The 23902-nt window shown below is 40.7% G+C and overlaps 2 protein-coding genes across 3 annotated transcripts; both read right to left on the reverse strand.

Moving 5' to 3' along the window:
* Nucleotides 1-1091: 1091 nt before the first annotated feature.
* Nucleotides 1092-4744, reverse strand: emx2 (empty spiracles homeobox 2). Its single transcript, XM_030155762.1, has 3 exons — nt 4060-4744; nt 2765-2949; nt 1092-1594 (listed from the first exon to the last, which is right to left on the reverse strand). The coding sequence occupies exons 1-3, from the start codon at nt 4448-4450 to the stop codon at nt 1427-1429; spliced, it is 744 nt and encodes a 247-aa protein (XP_030011622.1). The 5' UTR covers nt 4451-4744; the 3' UTR covers nt 1092-1426.
* Nucleotides 4745-7448: 2704 nt separating this feature from the next.
* Nucleotides 7449-22934, reverse strand: LOC115434081 (eukaryotic translation initiation factor 3 subunit A-like). 2 transcript variants are annotated; one of them, XM_030155761.1, is made up of 23 exons: nt 22886-22934; nt 21255-21445; nt 21029-21165; nt 20683-20846; nt 19973-20172; nt 19617-19825; nt 19357-19528; nt 19044-19148; nt 18840-18938; nt 18629-18745; nt 17964-18149; nt 16878-17225; nt 15941-16045; nt 15747-15860; nt 15540-15662; nt 15303-15456; nt 13936-14114; nt 12343-12437; nt 12121-12251; nt 11794-11976; nt 10029-10155; nt 9744-9940; nt 7449-7977 (listed from the first exon to the last, which is right to left on the reverse strand). In XM_030155761.1, exons 1-23 carry the CDS (start codon nt 22932-22934, stop codon nt 7784-7786), a joined length of 3579 nt encoding a protein of 1192 aa, XP_030011621.1. In that variant the 3' UTR covers nt 7449-7783. The 2 variants fall into 2 exon arrangements, with proteins under 2 accessions (XP_030011621.1, XP_030011620.1); XM_030155760.1 differs by having other exon boundaries at nt 11794-12251.
* Between the last annotated feature and the right edge of the window lie 968 nt (nt 22935-23902).

Consider the following 23902-nt stretch of genomic DNA (forward strand, 5'->3'; position numbering starts at 1 on the left):
TCCGTGGATTAAGAGATTAAGTGGACCACTGGGCAATGCATCCCCTTTCCCCCGCATATTACTCGCATGATAATTGCCCAAACTGATTTGCACTTTCACAAAAGCTTGTAGGGACTCTTTGTAGCTGGAGCGGACCAGACGCTGCAGCCCCTCCGAATCCCACTAATGCCGTCTCCATCAGACCCAGAAACAAACGCAGAGCAGAGGACAACAAATTACAGGCTGCGGCATTTTTCTCTGTGTGTTTTAAACCAAACTCTTGTGTCCCAACGCCACATCATCAAACCTCACACTAAATCCAAACGCTTCTATTTGAAGGCGCTGGAGCTGCGTGTCCAGCTGCTCTGAATCAAAAGTCTATAACTTCTACTGCGCGCAACATATTGATAAAACTTTATTGACAAAATATTGACAATTACATACTTCTTGGAAGTATACTTTGTGTTAAAATTGTAGCAAACTTAACACAAACACAAAAATTATGTACATTCTGTAAAAGAGGGTTTAACAGAAACATTAACTTTTAGCATTTCTGTACATGGAATACGCTCAGTGCTTGAAGTTTTTTTTTTTTCTTTCTCTCTTTTTCAATTCTTGCATTTAGTCCTTCGTGGCAACTTTCACTGGAGGGTCACGTCCTGACAGAAGGCTGCGTGGGGCCACAGCGACACATTGGTAAAGCTTTATGTTAAAGGAATGTCCTGATACCTTCCCTTTAAGTACTTTATCTGTGGTCTAATTCCCTTTTTTTAGAAAGCTCTTTTTCCCCCGAAATTCACTTTTTGTTGTCTTTTCTTTAAAAAAAAAAAAAAAAAAAAAAAAAAACACTATAACGCAGCACCGCTACTTATGTTTTCACAATCACTTTTACACGAGAATCATTAATTAAAGACTGCACACTTTGTAAAAAGAAGCACGACATCTCTCAGTTGGAAAATAGAGTTAAAAACAAAATCGACTTTTTTTTTTCTTGTTTGAGAAAACTTGTCAAATTAAAACAACTACCAGGAAAAAACTAGACCATGCAATTCAAGTTTTACAAAAGCAGTTTTGTGTTTTGGTATCTTAAGTGGAAACGTTTTCTTAAAAAAAAAAAAAAAAAAAAAAAAAACTTCTGAAGTGCAAACGTCCAATGTGAATTGGAGAAACAAATAAAATCAGGTGGTGGTAGATGGGGTTTGTAGTGGTGGTGGTTGGTGCGTGGAAGGGTTCAGGTGGGTGGACTGAGGCTCTGTCAGTCCCATTTTCCTGGGTCATTTGGATTGACAGACCGGTGACAGCAGGGCCACCAGCCGGGTTTCTCTCACCCTCAGCTGCCGATCTCCGGAGATCTGAAATGTGACATTGGCTTTTTACCCTCTCACTGTCTCTACACGGCATCCTTTATCCATGTCCTCCCTCACTCGGACGCGTATAGTCTGTGTTTTTAATCGTCCGAAGTGACATCAATTTCCTCTGGGCTCGACTGTTTCGTCGCCAGTCTCCACCGGTTTATGTGATGCGATCCTTTCTTCTTCTGCTGAGACTCCGAGCCCTCCTCCTCCAACTTCTGCCGTTTGAACTTCGTTCTCCGGTTCTGAAACCACACTTTTACCTTTAACAAAAAAAAAAAAAAAAAAAAAAAAAAAAGGAAAGGAAGAAAGAAACAGAAACAGAAACCTGGGATCAGTATCACCAGATAAACTACCATTGGCCAGTGCGTAAAAGTACGCGTAAAAGGGACGCATTGTTTGGACAGTAGGGCTTTAAAACACAGGCAGACACAATGTGATGATCAGTACTGGAAAAAATAAAGGATTATAATAGAAGGAAAGCATGCATTTATGGTATTTAATTGTTACTGTAATGTGTCATATTAATTTCAGCTTTGTTTAAATAATAATAGAAATTAACGCATTAAGTATAATGTGATATCAATAAAAGAGAAAACGCACAATATATATGTAAAAAAAAACAAAAAAAAAAACACAGCATATGATGAACTTGTGGGTCACATTATTTTTGGCTTGGTATTTTCCTCCCTGTTTATGACTTAAAACAGAAGTAAGTCGTCCACACACTCTTTTCCAAATTGACTCCGCTTTGTTAAATGTTACCGTGGGGAATTAATGACATTTAAATCGATACGTGGCCCGTCCACTCGCAGCCCTTCAGCTCCTAAACGCCAGGCTGAGGTGCGTTTAATAAGCCTTCAGTTGGACTAATTGAAGGAGGTGATGGTTCATTTCTCCCTTCAGCTCCTCCAAAGGCCCCGCGTCCAAAGCAGACGCAGCGGACAAAAGGCAGCGGCTGATGGGCTCAAACACCACCTTAAATATGGCAGGGGGAATCCACTGAACCCGCCTCGTCCTTTGTATCGCCTATCCCATAAAATGGTTAACTGGTTAATTTGCCCTCCATTTTGAAAGGCAACATTCTCCCCCCAAAACAAAGTAATTCAACCCCTCCTAAAACGAGGTTAGGCCTATACAATGACGGTGGATCTGATCCAACAGAAAAGCCTCTGTGTTCGATTGACAACGTGCATTTATGGCTCCATGTGTGTAGAAACAGCACTCTGGGAGATGATGAAAAAAATCTCCTATATATTCTTTTTAATGCCAGTGTTAAAACGCAACATGACGCGAGGTGTTAAGACAAAAAGCATCACGCGTAAAACCGGAGCTGGATGCGCACCAGGCCGGTCCGAGCATGACAACAACAGATTCCACTGGAAGAATGAGGTGAAATCACATGAGAGGAAATAAAAAAGAGCGCTTCTTACCTGAGTTTCTGTGAGGCTAAGGCTGTGGGCGAGCTGTTTTCTTTCTGCTCCGACCACGTAATGGTTTTTCTCAAACGCGTGTTCGAGCCGCAGGAGTTGCGAAGGTGAAAAAGCTGTCCGGATTCTTTTGGGCTTTCTGGCCAGAGCATTGTGCAAAAGGAAGCTCTCCGGACTCGTTTCATTACCTGAAAACGAGCACAAAGCGAGGGATCCGTCATGACCTTTGGGTTTAATAATAACATGTGAACATTTCCACGGCAGGAGCCAGGCCTGCGCACAGCCACCAAAACAACAAGCAGCACGAAAACACAAGTGGAAACACAGCAGTCCAACCTGCAGCAGGATTAGTCCAAACACAGCCCAATTATGGCCTATTTTTTTTTGCTCTTCTTTATCTAATTTTTTTCCTGAGATCCATCCGCATGAAGGAGGATGTAAACAACACAAGGCGCAGCTTTAATCCAGGGCCTAATTAAATTAAGTCAAACCCAAACGAAACCAAACCACAGGTAAAATCAAATCAGCATAAATATCCGTAAACACGTCCATTAAATACTAACCAAACACCACACTGGAATACATGACCTCTGATTAAATAATATTAAATCTACTATTTCTACTCCCAGTTTGTCAGGAAGAAAACAAATGCACACTCGCACCAAAAAACAGCAAATGTGCAACGAGCAGAAAAAAAAATAGCAAACGAATTGACTGAGTCTTAACAGCCCATGTCGATGTAATAAAATTAAATTAAGAAGCATTTGGCTCGTGTCAGTTTGACAAAATAAGCAGCAGCTCCCAAAAATATATTCCCATTATTTCCAGTTGAAAAGAACCAACCCAAAATATATCAGGGCAGGTAAAATGAAAACAAGGCTTAGAACAGGTCTGGAAATTAATTTAGTTTTTAAAGATTATAAACAGCCTGTGTGTTAGATTAGTGGTGATTTTTGTTTTATTTTATTGTTGTTGTTTTGGTTTTTTTTTTATCTGTGATGCAGACGGCTGTGAGAGCCAACCCAAGTTATTTTTTTTTATTCAGGATTATTTGTCTTTTATTAATAAATTGGAGAAAATAAATGCATTTTCAAGCGAAATGAGCCTAAATTATTTATTTCCTGCTGGTTAAAGAACGGTGACACGTGTTAAAAGCTGCTGCTGACTCTTTTTCTTATATATAAATATTTCTAATAACATCTACATCCTGATGGAGCAGAAAAACCTCAGTGATTTGCGTCCAGCCGCTTTGCGCTTTTCGTGCGTAAAAGTGAGAAAAACCACATGGATGAACTTACCTTGAAATCTGTGACCCAAGTATCTATATCTGTGTAATAACCAAGGGTAGAACGTTGAGGGGTCCCTTTGCTGGCTGGCGAAAAGAGGGTGCGGACTGTGTGAGGAGGAAAGCGGATGAGCGGCCAAAGCGTGCGGCGGGGCCACGGGATGCACGGGGACGGCGGAGTTTGGCGGATGAGACACCGCCTCGGCGAACACCAAGTCCGGGTTAGAGTAGACGCCCCTGCCGCCGGAGTGAAAGCCGTTGAGGAAGGGGTTCATCTGGCCGGAGTTTGCATAGCTGAGAGCCGCTGGCCTGATGGGCTCCTCGGAGCGGGACGCCGGTACCGGATTATCCTTGGCCACTAAAGACTCTATAGTAAAACACCTCTTGGGTGTAGGTTGAAACATGTTCTGATAGTCCAGGTTCCCCAGTTTAAGTTAAAGTTGTCGGAGGCGCCTCTCGCTTAAAAAATACTCCACACCCAAGAATGGGGAAAAGAAAGTTTCTGCGCAAGTAAATAAGTTGAGAGGAGGAAAAGGCGGCGAGCGTCGAGAAAGCCCAAATAAAAAGTGCTCGGCTACTCCCAGACTAATCCATGGATGTGATCGTTTTCCTCGCCAGGTTCGTGCAGGCAGATTTGTTAGTTCATGAGCCTAATTAGCGCTGCAGTCCCATAAACAGCTTCCTCTGAAGGCTGTAATGGCATGGTGATTGGTCGCTGCCGCTGCTGCTCGCCTTAAGGTGGAGAAGGGGAAGACGCTTAAAAAGTGCGTCAATGGGAAGCAGGGGCGCGGAGAGGCGGACTCGAACGCGCAACACGGAACGGATTCGTCCAGAGAGAGGAGAGACCCACGCACACGAGCAAACACACACATATATGCGCACGCACACACGCACACGCACGCTCATATCTCCAGGACATTTAACACACTCATCTGAACCAGTAGAAAAGCTGAAGGTAGACACTGCTGATTTGCATTTCAGGCCTGTGACAGCTCCAAACTCATTTTTTTTTCTTTCCTTGCAGAGGCTGAGAGTGTGAGATTTAATATTAGTAAGTAATTAGACCTGTTTCAGATTGTGCACAATAATATTACACAAACACTAAATCACTGCTTTATATAAAGTCTGTTTAAAGGCTGTGCGTCTCTGCTCATATTCACCACACTGGCTCCTGGTGTTTTATTTTAATTTATTTTTATTTTATTTCCAGTTTTTATGTCCAAACTCGTTGCGCACAAACCGTTTATAGCTGTTTTCGTTTTCTCTCACATTCTATTTACAGGAAATGTTTAAAAAAATAATAATATTTTCTATTGCATTTACAAGCTTTAGATTTAGTGGTTTTGTTTTGTTTTGTTTTAATTCCCACGTCGCGCGCACTGGCCCGGTTTTTCATAATCCACCAACTTTTCCGCTGGTGCGTCTTTGTGCGTAAATACCCAGAATGCTCAGGTGTTTGTCAGTGGGTTATTCTACCTGTGTGACTGTCAGCTGTGTCCTCTGAGCTGCGGAGGGACGTGGCCGCGCACCGTGGGCCTCTGTGAAGAAAGAAGAGCAGAAATAATAGCCACCAGAGTGCGTGGGGTTATCGGCAGTGTGTTAAATAAAAGGCTGCTTAGAAATTAGTAGATGTTGGTTTTTAATGTGGAAAACACTCAGCAGCGACTTAAGGGAATTCCTGAAAATAAGTAAAGATTTTTTTTTGTTTTTTTAATTGTGTTTTATTTTGTTTATGGAGCCTAAATGAGGCAGAATTAATGTTATTTAATTTAATAAGAACGTACAGCCATAAGAAAAAAAAACAAAACAAAACTACAACTAGTAATAATAATAATAATAATAATGATAATAAAAATAATAACTGTAGCGTCATAACCTAAATTTTCTTTTATTTTTTTACGGTCTTTGTTTAATAAAAAATAGGCTGCAAATTATCCTTATTATTATCCTTATTATTATTATTATTTTACTCCATACATTAGTCGGACATCTTCAGCTGATTCTACATTAATATTAAAAGCTCTTGTCATTATATGAATAATTTCCGCAGTCTGCACGTGATAGATGTTTATTTGTCTATTAATTTAGTTTCTTTTTATTATTATTTTTATTATATTATTATTATAGTAACAGTGAATAGATGATAGTATATCCATTTGTCACATTATTTTATTTTATGTCTTAAAATGGGACCAGGGTAAATCCAGGCTGATGTTTTTTGTGGGATAATTTCCATACCTTTATTTTCTTTTTTAACATGTGTTTATTGACTGCACACCGACCACAGCCTGTGTGTTTACATTCTGTTGAGTTTTTCCACCGAGTTGCAGCTCGTCGTGGTCCTGATCCGTTACACACCGCCCTCCTCACGGGCCTTTACCGACCTCTAGTGGTCACAGGGTGGAAGTGTCACAGCGGTTCCACACACAGGGGGGATCCAGATGGGATAAGAGGAGTCCAGTGTCCCCGGAGAAGAGCTCAGGTTTAACTTTGAACACGTTAAAATCAGGTAAAAACAAACCTGAAGATGTAAATTTCAAATGTGTGTGCGTATAAATACTGTAGCTAAACCAGATTAATTCACTTTAAAGTTGCATTTAATAATTTCTCAGTTAAAAAAAGGAATGATGGGATAGATTTTTTTTAGTTTTAGTTCTCAATCATTTCATCTATTTGAGCTTTCCATCAGTTCAACAGTTTCAGATTTGAGCTTCAAAAACCAAAGCAGCCAAAAGCATCTACTGATCTAAACTGTTTAATAACTATTGATCCATTAATTCTATCAATACATGTCAATAATTAGTGTAAAATACAAATTGTCTTTTCATGGTCATCAGATAATGACCCATTTGGATGTTCAGAGGCTCCGTAGTTACCATGGAAACATTGTCATCTTTAATATTGATTCACCAGTAAAAAAAAACAAACATGGAGTTGGATCAATAACAGTGGATGGAGATGTTTGTTTTCGTGTTTTTAATGACAGATTTTGAAGTTTTCCTTCTACTAATATAAACTTTGAATTTACTCTGAGTTTTTATGAACATCTTCATTAGTAAATTTATACTTTTGACTGAAAAATGCATAATATAGTAAATGGTGATATATCGTTCAGAAGAGAATCGGTAAATTCCTACAAAAATAGTTCAAGGTCTTGGACATTTTATTTATTCTTCTTTTACACTAAACTGAAAATGTTTTCGGTGTGAACCAAAGATTTCAAGAAGTTATTTCTGGCACCGATTGATATTTTTCATCACTTTAAAGCAAAATTAATGAAAATAACTGACAAATTGATTCGCAAATAAAATCATGAAGGTTCCACGTGTTAGATGGAGTCTGTCTAATCCAGAACCGATGTTGTCATAGTAACTGTGAAATAAAACACAATAAACCACTCACTGAGGAGCAAACATGTTTATTTGTTAATAAAGGCTCTATCTGTACATTTTGCCGCCTGGGTCGACGCCACCGGCTGCATCAGGACAGATCCGAACGTGCACACAAGTTTGTTAATTTATGGTGTTTTGAGTGGTGATGGGCCTCTGCATCAAACTGCTGGAGGTAAAAGGAGAAAACTACAGTCTACAAATACTTAATTCAAAAGGGAAAATGCACAAGAATCAATCAGAAGCCTGTAACCTTTAATTCACCACTGAAGCAGAACGGCAGATGAGATATTAGAGAGTATGTGTTTAATATGTCATCTTTACATGAGCCTTTGGTGCTGATGGGACTCAGCGGCGGACGGTTGTCCATCCGTCGTCGTCTGTCTCGTTCTTTGTGCGCCGTGGGTTTTCTTTATCGGTACGCCAGCCCTTTTCTCCGTCGGCGTCACGATCCCGGTCCCGCTCACGTTCCCGCTCTCTGGGTCGGTCTCTGTCCCGCTCCTCTCGCTTATCGTCACCTCCGCGACGCCATGAACCGCCGCCTAAAACGGCACGTAAAGTCAGCACATGAGCACAATTTACACATCACTTACAACTGCTCAGATCTGTTTCCAACTCATAGAAGTGGCAGCGCTTTAACAGGTGAACAGTGCCATCTGCTGGCCCAACGGAAAACCACATGGAAAGGCAAGTTTATTTTCCCCAGTGTTGGTAAAGTGATGTACACTACAAACAAAAAGTTAGGGTTTTTTTTGTTTTGTTTTTTGGTCCTTTTTGCCATTTGTCAATAAAACTATGTCTGGTCATAAAAAAAAATGTGTTTCAATTCAATTCACACAACAGAGTAAAAAGCGCCGTGCAAGAATTCCAATTGAAAAAAGTAGCCCAAAAATTTTAAATATCCTTAACTTTTTGTTTGTAGTGTATGTTTTCTGTTGTGTGGAACTGTAGTACCAACATTTAATACAATATCAAGTCTATAGTTTTACAGTCTGTGACTACTAATATCTGTGTTCCTTATTATTTATTTATAATTATTGTTAATTATCTTTTTCATGGTGCAACAGGGTGGGAATGTTCATGTGTTTGGGTATATATATAAAAAAAACAATGACTGTATTATGCTTTTCTGGAAGACTCAATATTTAATAAAAACAGTTTGAACAAAAAAAAGTCTATAGTTTTACTGCAAAAATAAGACATTAACAACATTCAAGATACTTAATCCTGAAATGAGTGATTGTGTAAAGTATAAAATTATGGATGTAATGTTCAGAGAAAAATCAAAGTGGGATTAAATAAGTGTTTACTTCTTTACTCCTTTTTACATGACATAAAATTGTATTCAGTAATTCTTTTATATAAAGGTATGAACTTCTTTTTTTCCCATTTTGGTTGTCTTATGTTGATAATTTGCTTCCACCTACTTCATTTGGTGGTTGTATTGTGCTTTTTAAATGTCCAAACTGAAACGTTCACATTCATTTAGTCACTCCAAAGCTGTTTTTTCCCCTTTAATACAGGATCAAATATATCTACTAATCGCAGATAATCGCATAATTATTGTAATAAGAGATAAAAAATTAATGGGTTTATTTCTGTGTATGGTCTTAAATTATACCAGGGTTTCTGCAGGTACCAGCAAATTTAATTTAATTTAATTTAATGCCCTTTTTAATGCCACTTTAAACAAATTTAATGCCCATGTCCAACTGCAGATACAGTTTTATATATAGTTTTATAACAGTTTACCGCTGACAGGCTTTAACCAGGTTCTGAACAGTTCCTCCTCCAATCACTTCTGCTGAAACTTGCATTTTCCCATTTTTCCAACATTTGCTAATATTCCCTCTGCTCTTTCCCCACAGCATCAACACACTCACACCACATTGCATTCCAAGCATCTGGTGTTGTGACTTCATGTTTTGGCCATAAACAAAAGCCAATTCAAGGGTTCCGCCTGTCAATCATCTCACTATACTTCTGATCAAAATTATTAAATGTTTATATAATCCAAATAAATCGTGAATAACAATGCTTTTTTTCCATTAAGTGTATATAATTTTTTAATGCCTCTGGACATCGAATTTAATGCTTTTTAATGCCATGTAAAGCCTTAATTTTCACAAAATCTATTTAATGACTTTTAATGCTTTTTAATGACCCGTGGAAACCCCGTATATAAAAACTCTTCTGTACATTTAAAGAAATGTGTAATTTCTTAGAATACAAGAGTGAATTGCGTCCATCTCAACCACATATTTGATAAACTGCTGCTTTGGTTGATTTTTAATGGTGCTTGTCTTACCGTCCTCTTGTTCTCTCGACGGGCCTCTATGATCGCGGTCATCCCTGCGATCCCTGTCCCGACGGTCACGGCGATCGTCACGGTCACGGCGATCGTCACGGTCACGACGGTCATCGCGGTCTCGGTCTGTGTCTTCTCGGCGTGAATCCCTCCAGCTGCTGCTGTCGTCGCCTCCTCTCCTCCAACCCCCCTCGTCTCTGTAAAAGAGTCCCACCGCCGACATTTAACAACCCGGACAGAAAAACACCAAGATGGCTGCCGCTCTCACCCTGCCGTCGGACTCACCTGTTGGAGCGGCGGTCTCTGTAGCTGGGCCTCTCATCTGCTTCGCCGTCATCTCCGTCATCGTGAGTGTCGCCGCGGGGTGGTCCCCAACTCTCCTCCCGGGCCTTTTCACGTTCACGCCAACCGCCTGAAACAGCAGCGTTTGGTTGTCATTTAGTCCTTGTGTTTTAAGCGTTTACATTTGAGCTGTTCTACCAGGATCTATTCCAAACACATGACCCAGTCCAGTCTGAGGTCAACAACAACAGGTAAAGGCAGAAAAAATAAAGAAATTCAAAAGACATGTAAGTAACAAACGGCTCAGAGGGAAAAGCCACCATACACTGAGATTTCTTTGAGTTTTTAGAACAGGTTCAATAACATCACTGTTTATTCACTTCCAGAGTGAATATTTATTTGCCAGATGTCACTCTGTTTGTGATGTGGACACAGACTATGTTCCAAAACTTTTCCAGGTGTCTATTTTCCACTGAGCCTCAGGTTCTTCGTTAGGCCCTAAAGGCTCGTTGATGTTCTACGATAGGTACACATACGAATACGCACGGAGCATCCGTCTGTTCTCAGAGTTCATTCCGTTCTCAGAGAGCTTACAGATGTGCACCCACATGGAACAGTCTGTAGATCATCAATATCTCTCATTGGAAATATCAGTGATAAATACTGACCCCTACAGACCACCACCACCACCTGCAACATGGCCTCCATTTGCACCTCTTTCTCTATATCCACGTTTGTAATACCTGCCGTTGCATCATGAACTTTCTTTTCTCAAAAAATAGGACCAATGGCCCTGTATGCCAGCGTCATGTTCAATCAAGAATCAATACCAAGTTGAATTTGTCTCTGTTAGAGTCCTGTGGTCTGGATGCAGATCAATCTCCGAACAGAAGTGGGTGGTACTTTGACTGGAGGAGAACTCAACTCATTCAGTCAAAGTCCATATATGACTTCCAATCAGTGATCAATTGGAACTATAGGGTAAATAAATCTCTAATCTCTAACCATTTCTGTGTTATAAGCCATCACAATATGGACCATGATAAATAAAGGCACATTTTTAATATTTAAAAACTTGGCTAAAAATTCAAAAATCTAAATTTCTCAAAACTGTGAGCAAACGTTGCTGACATTGTCTCTAGGAAGAGAAGATGTATGAAGAAACTGCTAATAAAGACGACAAAGACGAAGCCGATACTGGACACAGTGCCTTCACCAATAGCTCATGGCCCATCAGTCGCTGAGCTAAAAACCACTCGTCTTCATAGTGTTTGACCTGTGTGCTAATTCAGACCGGCGCCCTCTGGTGGACTGATGCCCATTCCAATGTAGCAGATGCATGGAAGTATAAATGTAGTGATGTTTACACTGTTTGAAATAGAGCTGCAACCGATGACTCGATTAGGTGCTTGAAGCGAATGCAAAAATTCACGATTCAATTAATCGACTCGAATTGATTGAAGGGAAATATTCTATTGCAGTTTTCCTAAATTGAAGCTTCTTTGTGCGTCACAATAAGCATCCGTGTGAAACAACAGTGGAACCACTGTTTAACAGCAGAGAAATGAAGGAAACAAAGCTTTGATTCAGGAGAATTGTGGTTGAATGAATTTTTTTGGATCACTTTGAGTCGATTAATCGGTTGCAGCTCTAGTTTGAAATGCTCTATTTTCGTACGTATATAAATGAGCCTGTGCAGGTGTTGACCCATTACTCACTGAATGTGTGTATTTGTGAATATCCTCCTGTCACATGAGTAGACACCTACCAGGTCTGCCGAGGGGCTTCCATGGTTTGGAGTCATCACCGCCACGACGAGGCCCGTCATCCATGCCTCTCCTTCCACCTCTATCGTCATCTCCTCCTCTTCTGGGGCCCCAGTCGTCATCGGCCCCGCGCCTCGGAGGCCTGTCGTCCATGCCTCTTCGGGGGCCTCTGTCGTCATCGAAGCCTCTGCGCGGGCGGTCGTCATCGAATCCCCTGCGCATGGGACGGTCGTCATCACCGCCACGACGAGAACCTCGGTCGTCGTCGAAGCCTCTGCGCGGGCGGTCGTCGTCCATCCCCCTGCGCATGGGACGGTCGTCGTCACCGCCACGACGAGGGCCTCGGTCGTCATCGAAGCCCCGGCGGGGACCTCGGTCGTCTCTGCGGGGCCCGTCCCCACGTCTGAAGGGCACCTCCCTGTCCTCTCTGTCGTCATCACGGCCCTCTTGTCTCCAATCCCTAAAAACAGAACGGGCACGATTTAGCAGCCGTTCATAGTTTAATGAGATTAATAATAAACCAGTATTAACAAGTTAATAGTTAGACCAACCTGTCAGACACAGGACGGCGCCAGTCAGAGTCACCTCCTTCAGTGCGCTTCCTCCATCCTCCCTCTCTGGGTCCTTCGTCTTTATCACCCCAGTCCTGTGAAGAAAACACAGAAAAAACATTAGTATCACACAATGGCTTTGTCATCAAAAAGGCACCGTCGCCTCAAAACAGACCAAACACATAAACTGAGTCTTATGTGTCTAATGGGAAAATATATTAGAGCTTCTTTCCACCAAAATATAAACTTCTCTCCTGCTTTTAGAATTCTTAATGAAAACCAGGAGAAAAGGCACTTCAATAAATAACAGAACAGGCAGACCGATGATGTGTCACTGAATCATTTAAGTCCAAGTTTATTCAGTGGGATCCTTTGGGTCGTCATGTACGTCTTTATGTTCTGACACACCTTTTTTTCTCCCCCTTTGTCTTTTGTGGGTTTTTTGTCATAATTCTTACTTTACTCTTTTGGGTGATTATTGCTCTCTCTTTGTTATTTTTGCCTTGACAACATTTTTGTATAATATTACATATTTAGTGGTTTTGTTTTGTTTTTTCTTTTATAGGTGGCCAATGGTTTTCCTGCCAGTGCACAGCCTATAAATTGGATGGGCACTGGGCTCTCGCTCTCTCTCCCTCGCCTCCTGCTCCATCTCCGACACCACTCCAGAACGCTCACGCCCGGACGCACGCACCCAGTGGTTTGCGCTGCCATTCTGAAGCAGCATGTGGGCTGCGCCGTAGCTTTTTGTTAGCCGTTGCTTTTTGTTTTACCAGGTGAGTCCGGACTTCCTGTTTTCGGTTTTTCTTTTGACAGGCTGTAGTTGCGGGGTTGTGTTGATTAGGGTAGGGGTAGCGGTATGTGGCCAAGTCCAACGGTCCTGTACAGGGTTGGTCTGAGCCACATACTGTCCTTTTGTTAAGTTTGCCAGCTCACCCTGGTCTTTGTTTTTCCTTTGAAACTTTGGGGTTTTTTTTGTTTAGGGCACGGGAAGGGGTTAAACTACGATAAATCTATATTTACCTTTAAGTAAAAATAACGAACTTTGTAATTTGAATCCTTTCATCTTCTGTGTCCTATATTAAATATGTTGCAACCTTCATGTCATAACAGCCTTAAATAATCAGCTCTATTGTCGTCCTGTCTTTTATCCTGGGTGGTAGAGTGGGTTTTTTTAATAGTTTCTGCTGATTTAATGGCTTATATGTCTATTATGTAGGCAACCACAGCTATATAACACCGTGTCTTTCCAGTGAAGATGTTCCATATGTTTCACCAGTGAGTCACTTATAAATAACCCTTCGCTCGTGTTTCACCAGCTGATATTACCTTTCACCAGCATCGTGATGGTGTGACTGAAAAACACACCTGTTCAGTGACTGGATGTGTTTATCATGAGTTACAAACACGGAGGGTGCATTTTGGGTTTGTTCATGTATTGTTATGTACCTACATTTTCATATTTAACCCATTTAAGTCAGACCATTGATGAAGCCGTCAGTCACTCGTTTCTATTGTTTTACTGCCCAGGCCTATAACTGATGAAACAAACAACCTGCTCTGACGATATATTCATAAATAACCTCATGTTACCTTTGGTCTTTCCTCTGGCGCCCTCCTCTCCTCCTCACGACGGCGTTCTCTCTCTTCGATCTCCTGCTGACGGGCGCGCTGCTTCCTCTCCTGCTCCTCAAGCTTACGAAGACGCTCCTGATATTCGCGTTCCTCTTCCTCGCGCTGCTCTTGTTCCTGGCGTTCACGCTCTTCACGTTCTGTAGTAAAATCAGGGACAAGAAGTTACATCAGGGTGTTTGCTCTTTATCCAAATTAAAATTCCAGACTATTTTAAAACTGCTATCCCCCCCCCCCCCCCCCCAAACACCTTGACTTTATGTACTTTTGTACTTGTGTGTCTACTTTTTCAGTTGAGATTGTACTTGATGTGTGTAGTAGAAAAGTTCATTTTAATAAATGTATGAATGAATGAATACATAACTCAGTAAATTATGTTTTACTGACAGAAACGTTTTCAAAACATATGAAAATCACATCACACAAACAAGTTTCACTAGAATCATTCCAGTACCGACCGGTTAGTGAAATCATATCAAGTTTTTTCAGGGTTCCTACAAGTTAAATTTAACCTTTTTAAGACTATTTAGAACAGAATTTAGGGAAATCTACTTATTATTCCAATGCCTTGATTCCCATCGTTGCAAGTTGAATTGATTTCTTACAAAAGGTGCAGCAAACTTCAACATGTTCCCTCAACTCATGTCAACCAGGTGGATAAACGGTCTTTTCTCCAACCAGGCATTATTGTTTAATTTGCAGTTCCTTATGCTTACTTTTCGTTTGTGAGTCGTCCCTTAAAGTTCTCAAACCCAGCTTTCTCAGGTGACGCAAGCAACTAACAGCTGCATGCGTGTTGGGCTGAATGTTTTGTGGTCATTTCCGCAAATCTGGCGATAACTGGTTCCTGATTTCAATGTAATTTGTCGGGTTGGAACTGAGTAGAATAACGTTACTTTCTTTGGAATTTGGACTTTTCCCAGACACATTTAAACACAATACAGCCAACAAGTTTATGGCAACATAACTTCAAACCTACCACATCATATTTAATACCTTTTAAAGGCCTTTTTTAAGGTATTAAATGCAGATTTGTAAATTCAAGATTTTTAAGGCCCTGCAGGAACCCTGTTTTTATACGTTTTCCTCATTTCTGATCTTACAAGATTATGTGCCTTTGAACAGACTTTAAAATTCAACTATGAGAGAAACTGTTTTCCATACTTTCACACAAAATTCCAGACTTTTCAAGGTCTGGAAAACAGCGTTTCAAATGCTTTTTCATGCTTTTTAAGACTTTCAAGACCTGCACAAGCACCCTGTAAATCCTACAGTGATGCTGTATGAGTGTAAGGTTTCGTGAATGTTCAAAAAAGGTTAGTTCTGACCTTTCTTGAGCTGCTCCTCGTGGATGCGCTGAGCCTCCTCCTCTTTCTGGCGGTAGAAGGCGTTGCGTCTGTCCTCTTTGCGCTGCTTCTTTCTTTCCTCCAGACGCTTCTTCCTCTCCTCGACCAGGCGCTCTTCGAATGCCTTCAGTTTTTCCTTCAAAAGCACAAAGATTAATGTGAAACCTCTGCCATGTCTGAACCAGGACTTGTTTAGGTACAGCCACCCAACGGTCTTACCTCATAAATGAAACTACGAGCAGCTGTTATTTTAGATAAAAAGTTCTCTTTGTCCTCCATCATCCTGGACATGCGCTTCTTGTGCTCCAGAGCCTTCTCCCTCTCAACTTTCATGTTACTGATCTGTAACAAAAAGAAATTGTTACATTTTGTGAAACTGAGAAATACATCTTTTATTCATGTACATTTTGAATGTTTCTTTCATACCCTCTCCTCCTCCTGGAGCTCCCATAATTCCATGTCCTTGATGCGCTGCTCTTCATAAGCCTTTTTGATAAGAGGAATTTCCTCGAGCCGTTTCGCCCTCTCAAAGTAGTCGATCTGCAAGAAAAGAGCGATTCATGTCCGAGTCTTGTACAGGTGTTATGTAGCTGTCTTTTCTATCATTTTATGTCATTTACCTTCTTCTCCTGGTTCTTCAGTCGCTCCTGAAGCTCCTTCTTCTCCTTCTCCAGCTGTTCCACCTGTTTGGCCATGATGAAGTCAGGGTCCAGCTCCTCCAGGTCCTGGATGGAACAGGTGTTTTTAGTTTCATTGAAAGTTTACAGGGTTCCTACATATTTTCATGGTCAAATTCAAGCACTTTTAAGGGTCATTTTTAAAATTTTCCAACACAGCACCTTATCACTGGGGTAAAATACATATCTACAGGAATATATATATATCCATGATTTTTTTTTTTCACTTTTTATCACAATTATGTACATTGTAAAATTATGTTTCATAGTAGCAAAAAGTTTAGAAATTAAAGGAGAACACAAAGTTTTATCCAAAAAAAAAAAAAAGGGAAGCCATTTGGTGTTCTTCAGACACACTCACACCAAGACTAAGATTAAGATAAAAATGTACCTGGAATCGACCTGAGAACACCTGGTAATGTTCTTTTTTGACATAAAGTTTTATTTTTCAAAATGCATCTCCCTCTCTGCAAGTAGCTTTGGCTTGACTTAATATTAAAAATAAATAAATACCATCACAAAGTTATAATTGCAAGCACTTAAATTAAAATTCAAGCCCTTTCCAGACCTTGAAAACACATTGAAAACATTAAAATTCAAGCATTTTCAAGGATTTCAAGCAACTGTATGAGCCATGGTTTATAGATCTGGGCTTAAAACCTGCACATTTATGCACAAATCCAGAAATGTTCTTATATGGATTTGTTTGTTGTTTTTATCCACATGTTGAAGGTCTGGATGTAAAGAGTTGTCCGCATCATGAACTAGGACAAAAAGTCTAAGATTGTGTGATAAAACAATAAAGTATGATCAGTTTACTTCCATTGATTCACTACAGGAACACAGTATCTGGTTTAATAAATAAAAAATCCTATTATACCTCAATGTCGATATCCTTGAAGGCTTTGGCTCCCAGCTCAGTCTTCTTGATCTGTTCCAGTCGTTCCCGGACCGTCTTCTTCTTAATCTGCTCGTGCTCCTGCATGATGCGCTCCTTCTCCCTCTCTTTGGCTTCCTGCCGCAGACGCTCCTCCTCAGCCTTTCGGACCTTCTGCATCTCGGCCTCGCGCTGCTCCAGCTCCTCCTTTTCACGCTGAATGTTCAGGCTCTCCAGACGCTCCTTGCGCTCTTCGATGGTTTGTCTACGAGCCAGGATGCGCTGGTGATCCTTGCGGGCATTTTTCAGGTAGGCAGCGATGGCTTGCTGGTGGTTCTCCTCACGCTCTTGCTACAAAGTGAAAAATCAGACCAAATTATACTTTAGCTTAAAGAAAGTAAGACAAATGTATGTATTATTACAAATATGTTCAGAGCTGATTTTCTTGTATCTATTAATGCATTTTAGGTCTGCTTCCATCATATTTACTGGTCTACATCTGTTGGAATAACTGAAATAATTACAGTCTCCGGTCCCAGGATCTGTTATCACTACAGGTTCCAAAAGTCAGAACAGAATTTGGAAAGAAAGCTTTTAAATGTTCTGCTGCCACTGCCTGGAACAACTTACAGAAGGAGATAAAACTGAAAGAACTGGTCTCTTTTAATACATTCAAAGTCATTTTCAATGATTGGGAAAAGGATCTATCTGGATGTAGATGTTTTTCTAATTGACTGAATCGGGTTCTGCTTTGAGATGCTTTTAAGGAACACTGACATACTTTTAGTACCTTTTAAAATAATGGTGGTGTTTTACATGTGTATGTTCTTATTTTAGTGATTTATGTATGGTTTTAGAATGTACTTTTATTGTGTTTTATGTGTATTTTTAGTGTGGATGTATGGCTAGGATTTCTATTTTGTGTAACTTCTGGTCTGGTCAGGACACTCTTGAAAAAGAGATTTTTAATCTCAATGACTTTTTTTCCTGGTTAAATAAAGGTTATAATAATGTTTGTCATCAATCAGGTGGTTCCAGGGGAGTCTGGTTACTGATCACATGACCTCCTCGATAACATACTGAACTTACCAGGATGGATGTGGGCTTGATGACGTGGATGGCCTTGGCCAAAGAAGCGGACATGGCGGTCAGTTGGTTCCTTATCTGTTCTGAAGGCATGTTCTGCAGGAAAGGCCCGACCGGAGCATCTTCTTTAGTCGAGTAGTTCAGGTCTGAACCAAAACTCAGCGTTCGAGAGCTGTGGTCGATTCGAACCTAGAAGAACAAAGGGAACATTAGAGCTGTGATACTTATCAGGTCTCATCGTGGTAATAACAGTTTAATCTAGTGATGTCCTGATCTGGAATTTTTTGCTTCCGATTTGATTTTTTTTTAGGATTAGTTTTGCCAGTACCGATCTGATACCGATCCGATACCAAGTTTTTACAATAAAATTTTGATTTGAATTTGGAGTCATTATACTATTACTTTGAGATCACAATTGGGCTGAATGTGGAACCTGAACTAAAACAACTATGACACCTTTGACTCTTAATAACTTTAGTATAATTTTTGCACTTTCTAAATTCATACTGTGAGACAAATTAGAACCTTTGGCCGTCTGGTTCTTGTGACTAAATCTGATCCGATCTTCATAAAAAATGCCAGATTAGCAGCCGATACAGATCTGTATATCGGATCGGGACATCCCTAGTTTGATCATTATTTATGTATTCATAAGGTCTGATCCTCACCTGCAGATCACAGTGACGGGCTGCGTCCACAATGGAGCGCTCCAGCTGGAAGGCGTCCACAAATGGAACCAGGGAAGCCAGACGGCTGAACTCGATACTCTGATAGATCTGTGCCACCTGATGATAAAGAGGCAGAAAACTCAGATATTAACACATTACTACAGATAATTTAGACTGTACTGGGGGAAACTACACAATCGAAGGGAATTACCTGCTGCAGGAGTCTCAGGATGGTATTATTCTGCAGGTGAGGAACGTACTGCTGGAGGTCAGACTCCTTTTCAGCCTGATCTCTCACCCAGTCCAACACCTAAGAGCAGAACAGGCGTTCAGCTTTGACAACCAGTGACTACAGATTTTATTAACGCAATCTAAAAAGGCAGGGAACATTTCTATTATTAAGCACAGTCTTCACCTTGGTCACTCTCCCACTCAGCTTCAGAGGATGGAAGTCGACCTCAAGCCAGTTGTAGAGTTCTTTCACTTCAGGTACGACATACTGCAGCAGATTAAACCTCACCTGAAAAGAAAATATATATTACGACGCATTTTATACACAGATACGTTTAAAAGTCCTTGAGCACAATGACATGCTCACTAAGAACCTTGCTGGGTTTTATTTCTTATTGAAAGAAGACCATGTTATTGTTGAAATTTGTTTCGGTAACAACAGAAACAAATTAGAACATATTTTGTAGATATGAGAAATTCTTGTGTACTTAATGTACCATGTCGTTGATGAGGCTCTGGCGGGTTGGCGGGGACTGCAGGCCCAGGAGAGTGGCCAGCCTGCGGTGCTTTTCCACAATAATCCCATCCATATCCAGCAGCCGAGCAATATCAGTGCGCTCAGGGGTGATGGGAATGGACAGTGTAGCCAGGAGGACTCTGGTGGACATCCTGAAGATGGAGAGTAAGATTATTTTACCATTTGGTCTCGACCTGAGCAGAACATGTGCACTTTATTACAGGTGATAAAAGTACATACCTCTGCATCTCCTCTTGGGTGAGATTCTTGCGCATTTCTCTGGAGAGGTGATAGAGGCGGTGGAGGGTGCAGGCGTGGAAAAGAGCATTTCCAGATTTCCAGAAGACAGTAGAGACCTTGTTGTAATAGTTGGCCATCAACTGGGGTTTAGGAGGCTTCTTGGAAAGAGCAAACAGGCCATGGATGTCCTCCACAGCCTTAAATGCTTCCTGAAGGAACAAACAACAGATTTCAGTCCAAGCCAGACCTTACTGTATGGATTTTCCATTGCATGTTTTTTTTTTTTAAACAGTAAATGGTGGAAAATGTGCAGACACACAACAAACACAGTTCTTTAAAGGAGTCAGTGTTCAGACCTGCCAGAGCTCCATGCTTATGGCACTGTCCAGCTGCACCAGACGTGTCTCTAGATGCATAGACTGGCTCTCAGGGTTGTTCAGGTTGATGGCGGTGCTCTGGTTGTGGTGGCGCTGGATCTGGCCCAGATGCATGCGCAGGTTGTCACAGAGCTTACGGAACTCAGCTTTGCGCGTGTACTGAAGGCAGAACTTGAACGCTGCACAGAAAAAGATGAACTGATATAACTGGCACAACAGGTTGTATCAAGTTCTTACTAAATATTTTTTTAAATGGTACTGGAGGAAGAGGAAACTATCATATCCGAAGTCTAACTAGTGTCTCTTAGCTATCTTAACTCTCTTTTTAATTAATGTGCTGCAATATATTGTTGTTTTGGGGTGTCTTTTGTCATCAGGCCGGGGACTACAGCAGGATACTAGCCATGTTGGCCAAAGCTGCCCCTTTTTACTGTTATTGATACAGTTAATTAATTGGGGTTGTCCACGATACAATAAACTAATAAAATAAAAAATTAATTAATTAATTAACACTCCAGCAAATGTTAAATCTAAGAATAGAAAACTTTGGCCATGCATTTTCTCTAGTTTAACTGGAACATAAACCTACAAAAAACACCAACATGTTTTTCTTACGCACAAATGAACTGCATCTCGGACTGAAATCAGTAGAAATAAGCGTTTGTAAAGGGTTCAGCCTGTGTTTGTACCTTGCTGGGCGATGTCATGGTACAGGCGCTCCACCTTGGAGTTGTTTCGCAGCAGGTCCAGGCACTGACGGTAAGACTCCCACAGGAACTTCACCCAGGGAGTGAGCAGCAGACGATCAGTACGATCCTGGGTGTCTTCTCCACTCACAGCACTCAGGAGGACACTGAGGTCAGACAATAAACTAATGTCAATATCCACTATCAGTTAAACACACGCCTGTAACTGCATCAGTGGTTGACCAGTTAACAGTGTTATTGCTTCGTGGTCTTACAGTAACATGTATGTAGGTGCCTTCTGAAGCATTAAAACGCTGTTTGCTTCATGTCTAATTTACTTTCTCCTCACCTTTCAGGAGTCTGGATATTGTCCAGATCCTCGATGTCCAGGACCATCTGCTGAGACTCCTCCTTTGCCGTCTCTGTCTTCTCCTCTGCCAACTTCAGGTAAGCCCTGACCACATCCTCCAGAGATTTAATATTCACCTGAGGGGACAGATGAGGATTACTCATTACCTCAGAAGAACAGGTAGATAAATAATGTGTGTGGATACTGCACATATGTCCACACTGACCTGTTGGCAGATGTTCTTGTACTGGTAGAGACCCTCCTTGGCCAGATGACTCTTGCGAAGATCCACGCACAGCTCCAGGTATTTGAGCATGATGGGCTCGTGGATCTTCTGCCATGTTCGATGTTTCTTGCTCTTGATGACATCGTACAAGACATCCAAGGCTGGCTGTTTCTTGCCCACCTCCAAAAACTCTGTATAAGCACATGGAGAAAACAGATTAACATGTTAATACAGTGGTGGAATCTAACTCGGAGCATTCTTAAGTATATGTACATTTGGAGGTTTGGTTATTTTCCAGATTGCAGTTTTAATTCCAGATTGTGTTTTCTGAAAACCACACATCTCCAAATGTGTAAACTGAAGCATGAAGGTTAAAAAAAAAGGTAAAGTAGCTGTTTGAGCCAAAACAAGAAAGGGCAAGATGACTAAAATGGGTAAAAACTTAAACTTCACATTGAATAGAAAAACGAGAGCCAACAGAGATGGAAGTCAGTTTAAAACTTCCAGTGTCTCTAAAAAAAAATCCATAATACCATATAAACAACTAATTAGCAGCAGTGACCTACTAACATGAAACTATCACAAGAGCTAATAAATAATAAGTACACGGATGGTATTGAATAATAGCTCTCACAGGAACCACAAAACCAGGAATAACTGACAACTAAAGTGACTGACACCACGAGAATAATACTAATACTGTCTTAACACACTCATCCTTCAACATTCACAGCCATTAAAGGCAACATACATTTATGTCAATGACATGCAGTAATTAATGCCATGACAAGTGGTTAAATTACCACAAAGACATTAAATATAATAATGAAACACTGATTATAATTTATTTATACTTTTACATTTAGTTGATAGATGATCTTCATAATCTTGGTTGAGGTGAGAGGGTGCTATTATTGTGTGATTATTATCTTCCATGAGTAAAATTTGTGTTTTAGTTTTCATATAACCTGAGGGTACTACAGTGTTTTTGCAAAGTTGAGTTAGACTTGGGTGCAGGGACAAGAGAGACAGAAAACACATATTCTAGCCTTAGTATTGTGACTGTGTAAACCATTTTGGAAAACATTAAAGACAATATAACGACACAAAAGAAAAACTTTAAAAACATATTTTAATAAAGGAATCCACTTGGGACCAACTGTTACCGTTAGATTTTGTTAAGCTAGTAATAAATATGTTGATTTTACAATGATTAGTCAATGATGCTGCACTTACGCCTTATATTGGAGGTAAAACTTTGCAGACAATAGTGAAATCCTGTAATTCGGCTTGACGTACTTAGGCCTGTTGAACGGCTAAGAAATTAGCATTACCTTAGCACTGACAGAACAGGATCAACCTGACAGCAGCTAATAAACACCATAGACAACATTATGGCTTTGTTATGAGTTCTGGTGATGCTGTATTAGCGATCTACGTTTTAATTTCTCGTTCGTTTTACACAACATTGCCTGGTCAGTGCGGTATATGCTAACATCTGGAATAAAGCGATATGGCTTCCGCGCCATTGGAGCTAAGCTAATAGCAGTTACTCAGGCTAACGTTAGCGCGTTAGCCGGTTAGCATGCAGGTCTGAAGCCCATTAAAACGCAAAGCCGTGTTTTACTCACCGTTCGCTCGTTTCAGAGCATTCTCTGGCCGTTGAAAATACGCCGGCATGTTGGTGGCTCGTAGCGAAACTCAAAAGTGTCTGAATTTGGGGTGATTTTGACAAATTTCACCAGTCCATTAAAGCCACGCACACACCCGCTGCTACGGTGCTGGCTGAAAAGGACGAACCTCGTGAGTTGACTAGCAAGGGTTCCCAAAGCGGCGAACAGACGTCACTTCCTGTTTCCGGGTCAAATGGGTTCCACTATCGTCCCGCCCCTTTAGGACAGTACACTGAAAAATAACACTGGTCAACAACAAATTTATTGTTTAAGTTTTTTTGAGCTGATTTAGGATCATTTTGGTGTGCTGAATCCAAAAATCACATTAATTTTGCTCAATCAGGTCAACTTTCTGAACTATGCTACATATTGGCTTTTTTAACATTTTTGCTTACATTTATGGGCATTTTCACATCATATGATACAAAATTCTTTCACATTTCTTGCAATAAACGAGTTCTGAAGATTTTACTTTTGCCAATTTATGATTAATGTTTTTTTTAATATTACAGGTGAATGAAATGGCTTTGACTAGAAGATGTTGCAAAAATAAGCCTGACGTATTCTGCTACATCTGCGGTGAATACACCATTGTACCTAACAGGAATCAAGTCACAAGTTTCATAAAATCTTATTACCTCCGCCAAGGAGGTTATGTTTTTGCCAGGGTTTGTTTGTTTGTTTGTCTGTCTGTTTGTTTGTTTGTTTGTTTGTCTGTCCGTTAGTGTGCAACATAACTCAAAAAGTTATGGACAGATTTGGATGAAATTTTCAGGGTTTGTTGGAAATGGGATAAGGAAGAAATGATTAAATTTTGGTGGTGATCGGGGGTGGGTGGGGGCCCACAGGGGGGGCCACTGATCAGCCTTGGAGGAGGTCTGCACTCTCCGAGTGCTTCTAGTTTTGGTATTAAACTTGGTGACCAAGATAAAGTTTGGGCGCAGATTGTGAGGAGATCAAATTTTTCAAAATCAA

Source organism: Sphaeramia orbicularis, chromosome 15 (assembly GCF_902148855.1).
Source record: "Sphaeramia orbicularis chromosome 15, fSphaOr1.1, whole genome shotgun sequence".
Classification (NCBI taxonomy): Eukaryota; Metazoa; Chordata; class Actinopteri; order Kurtiformes; family Apogonidae; genus Sphaeramia; species Sphaeramia orbicularis.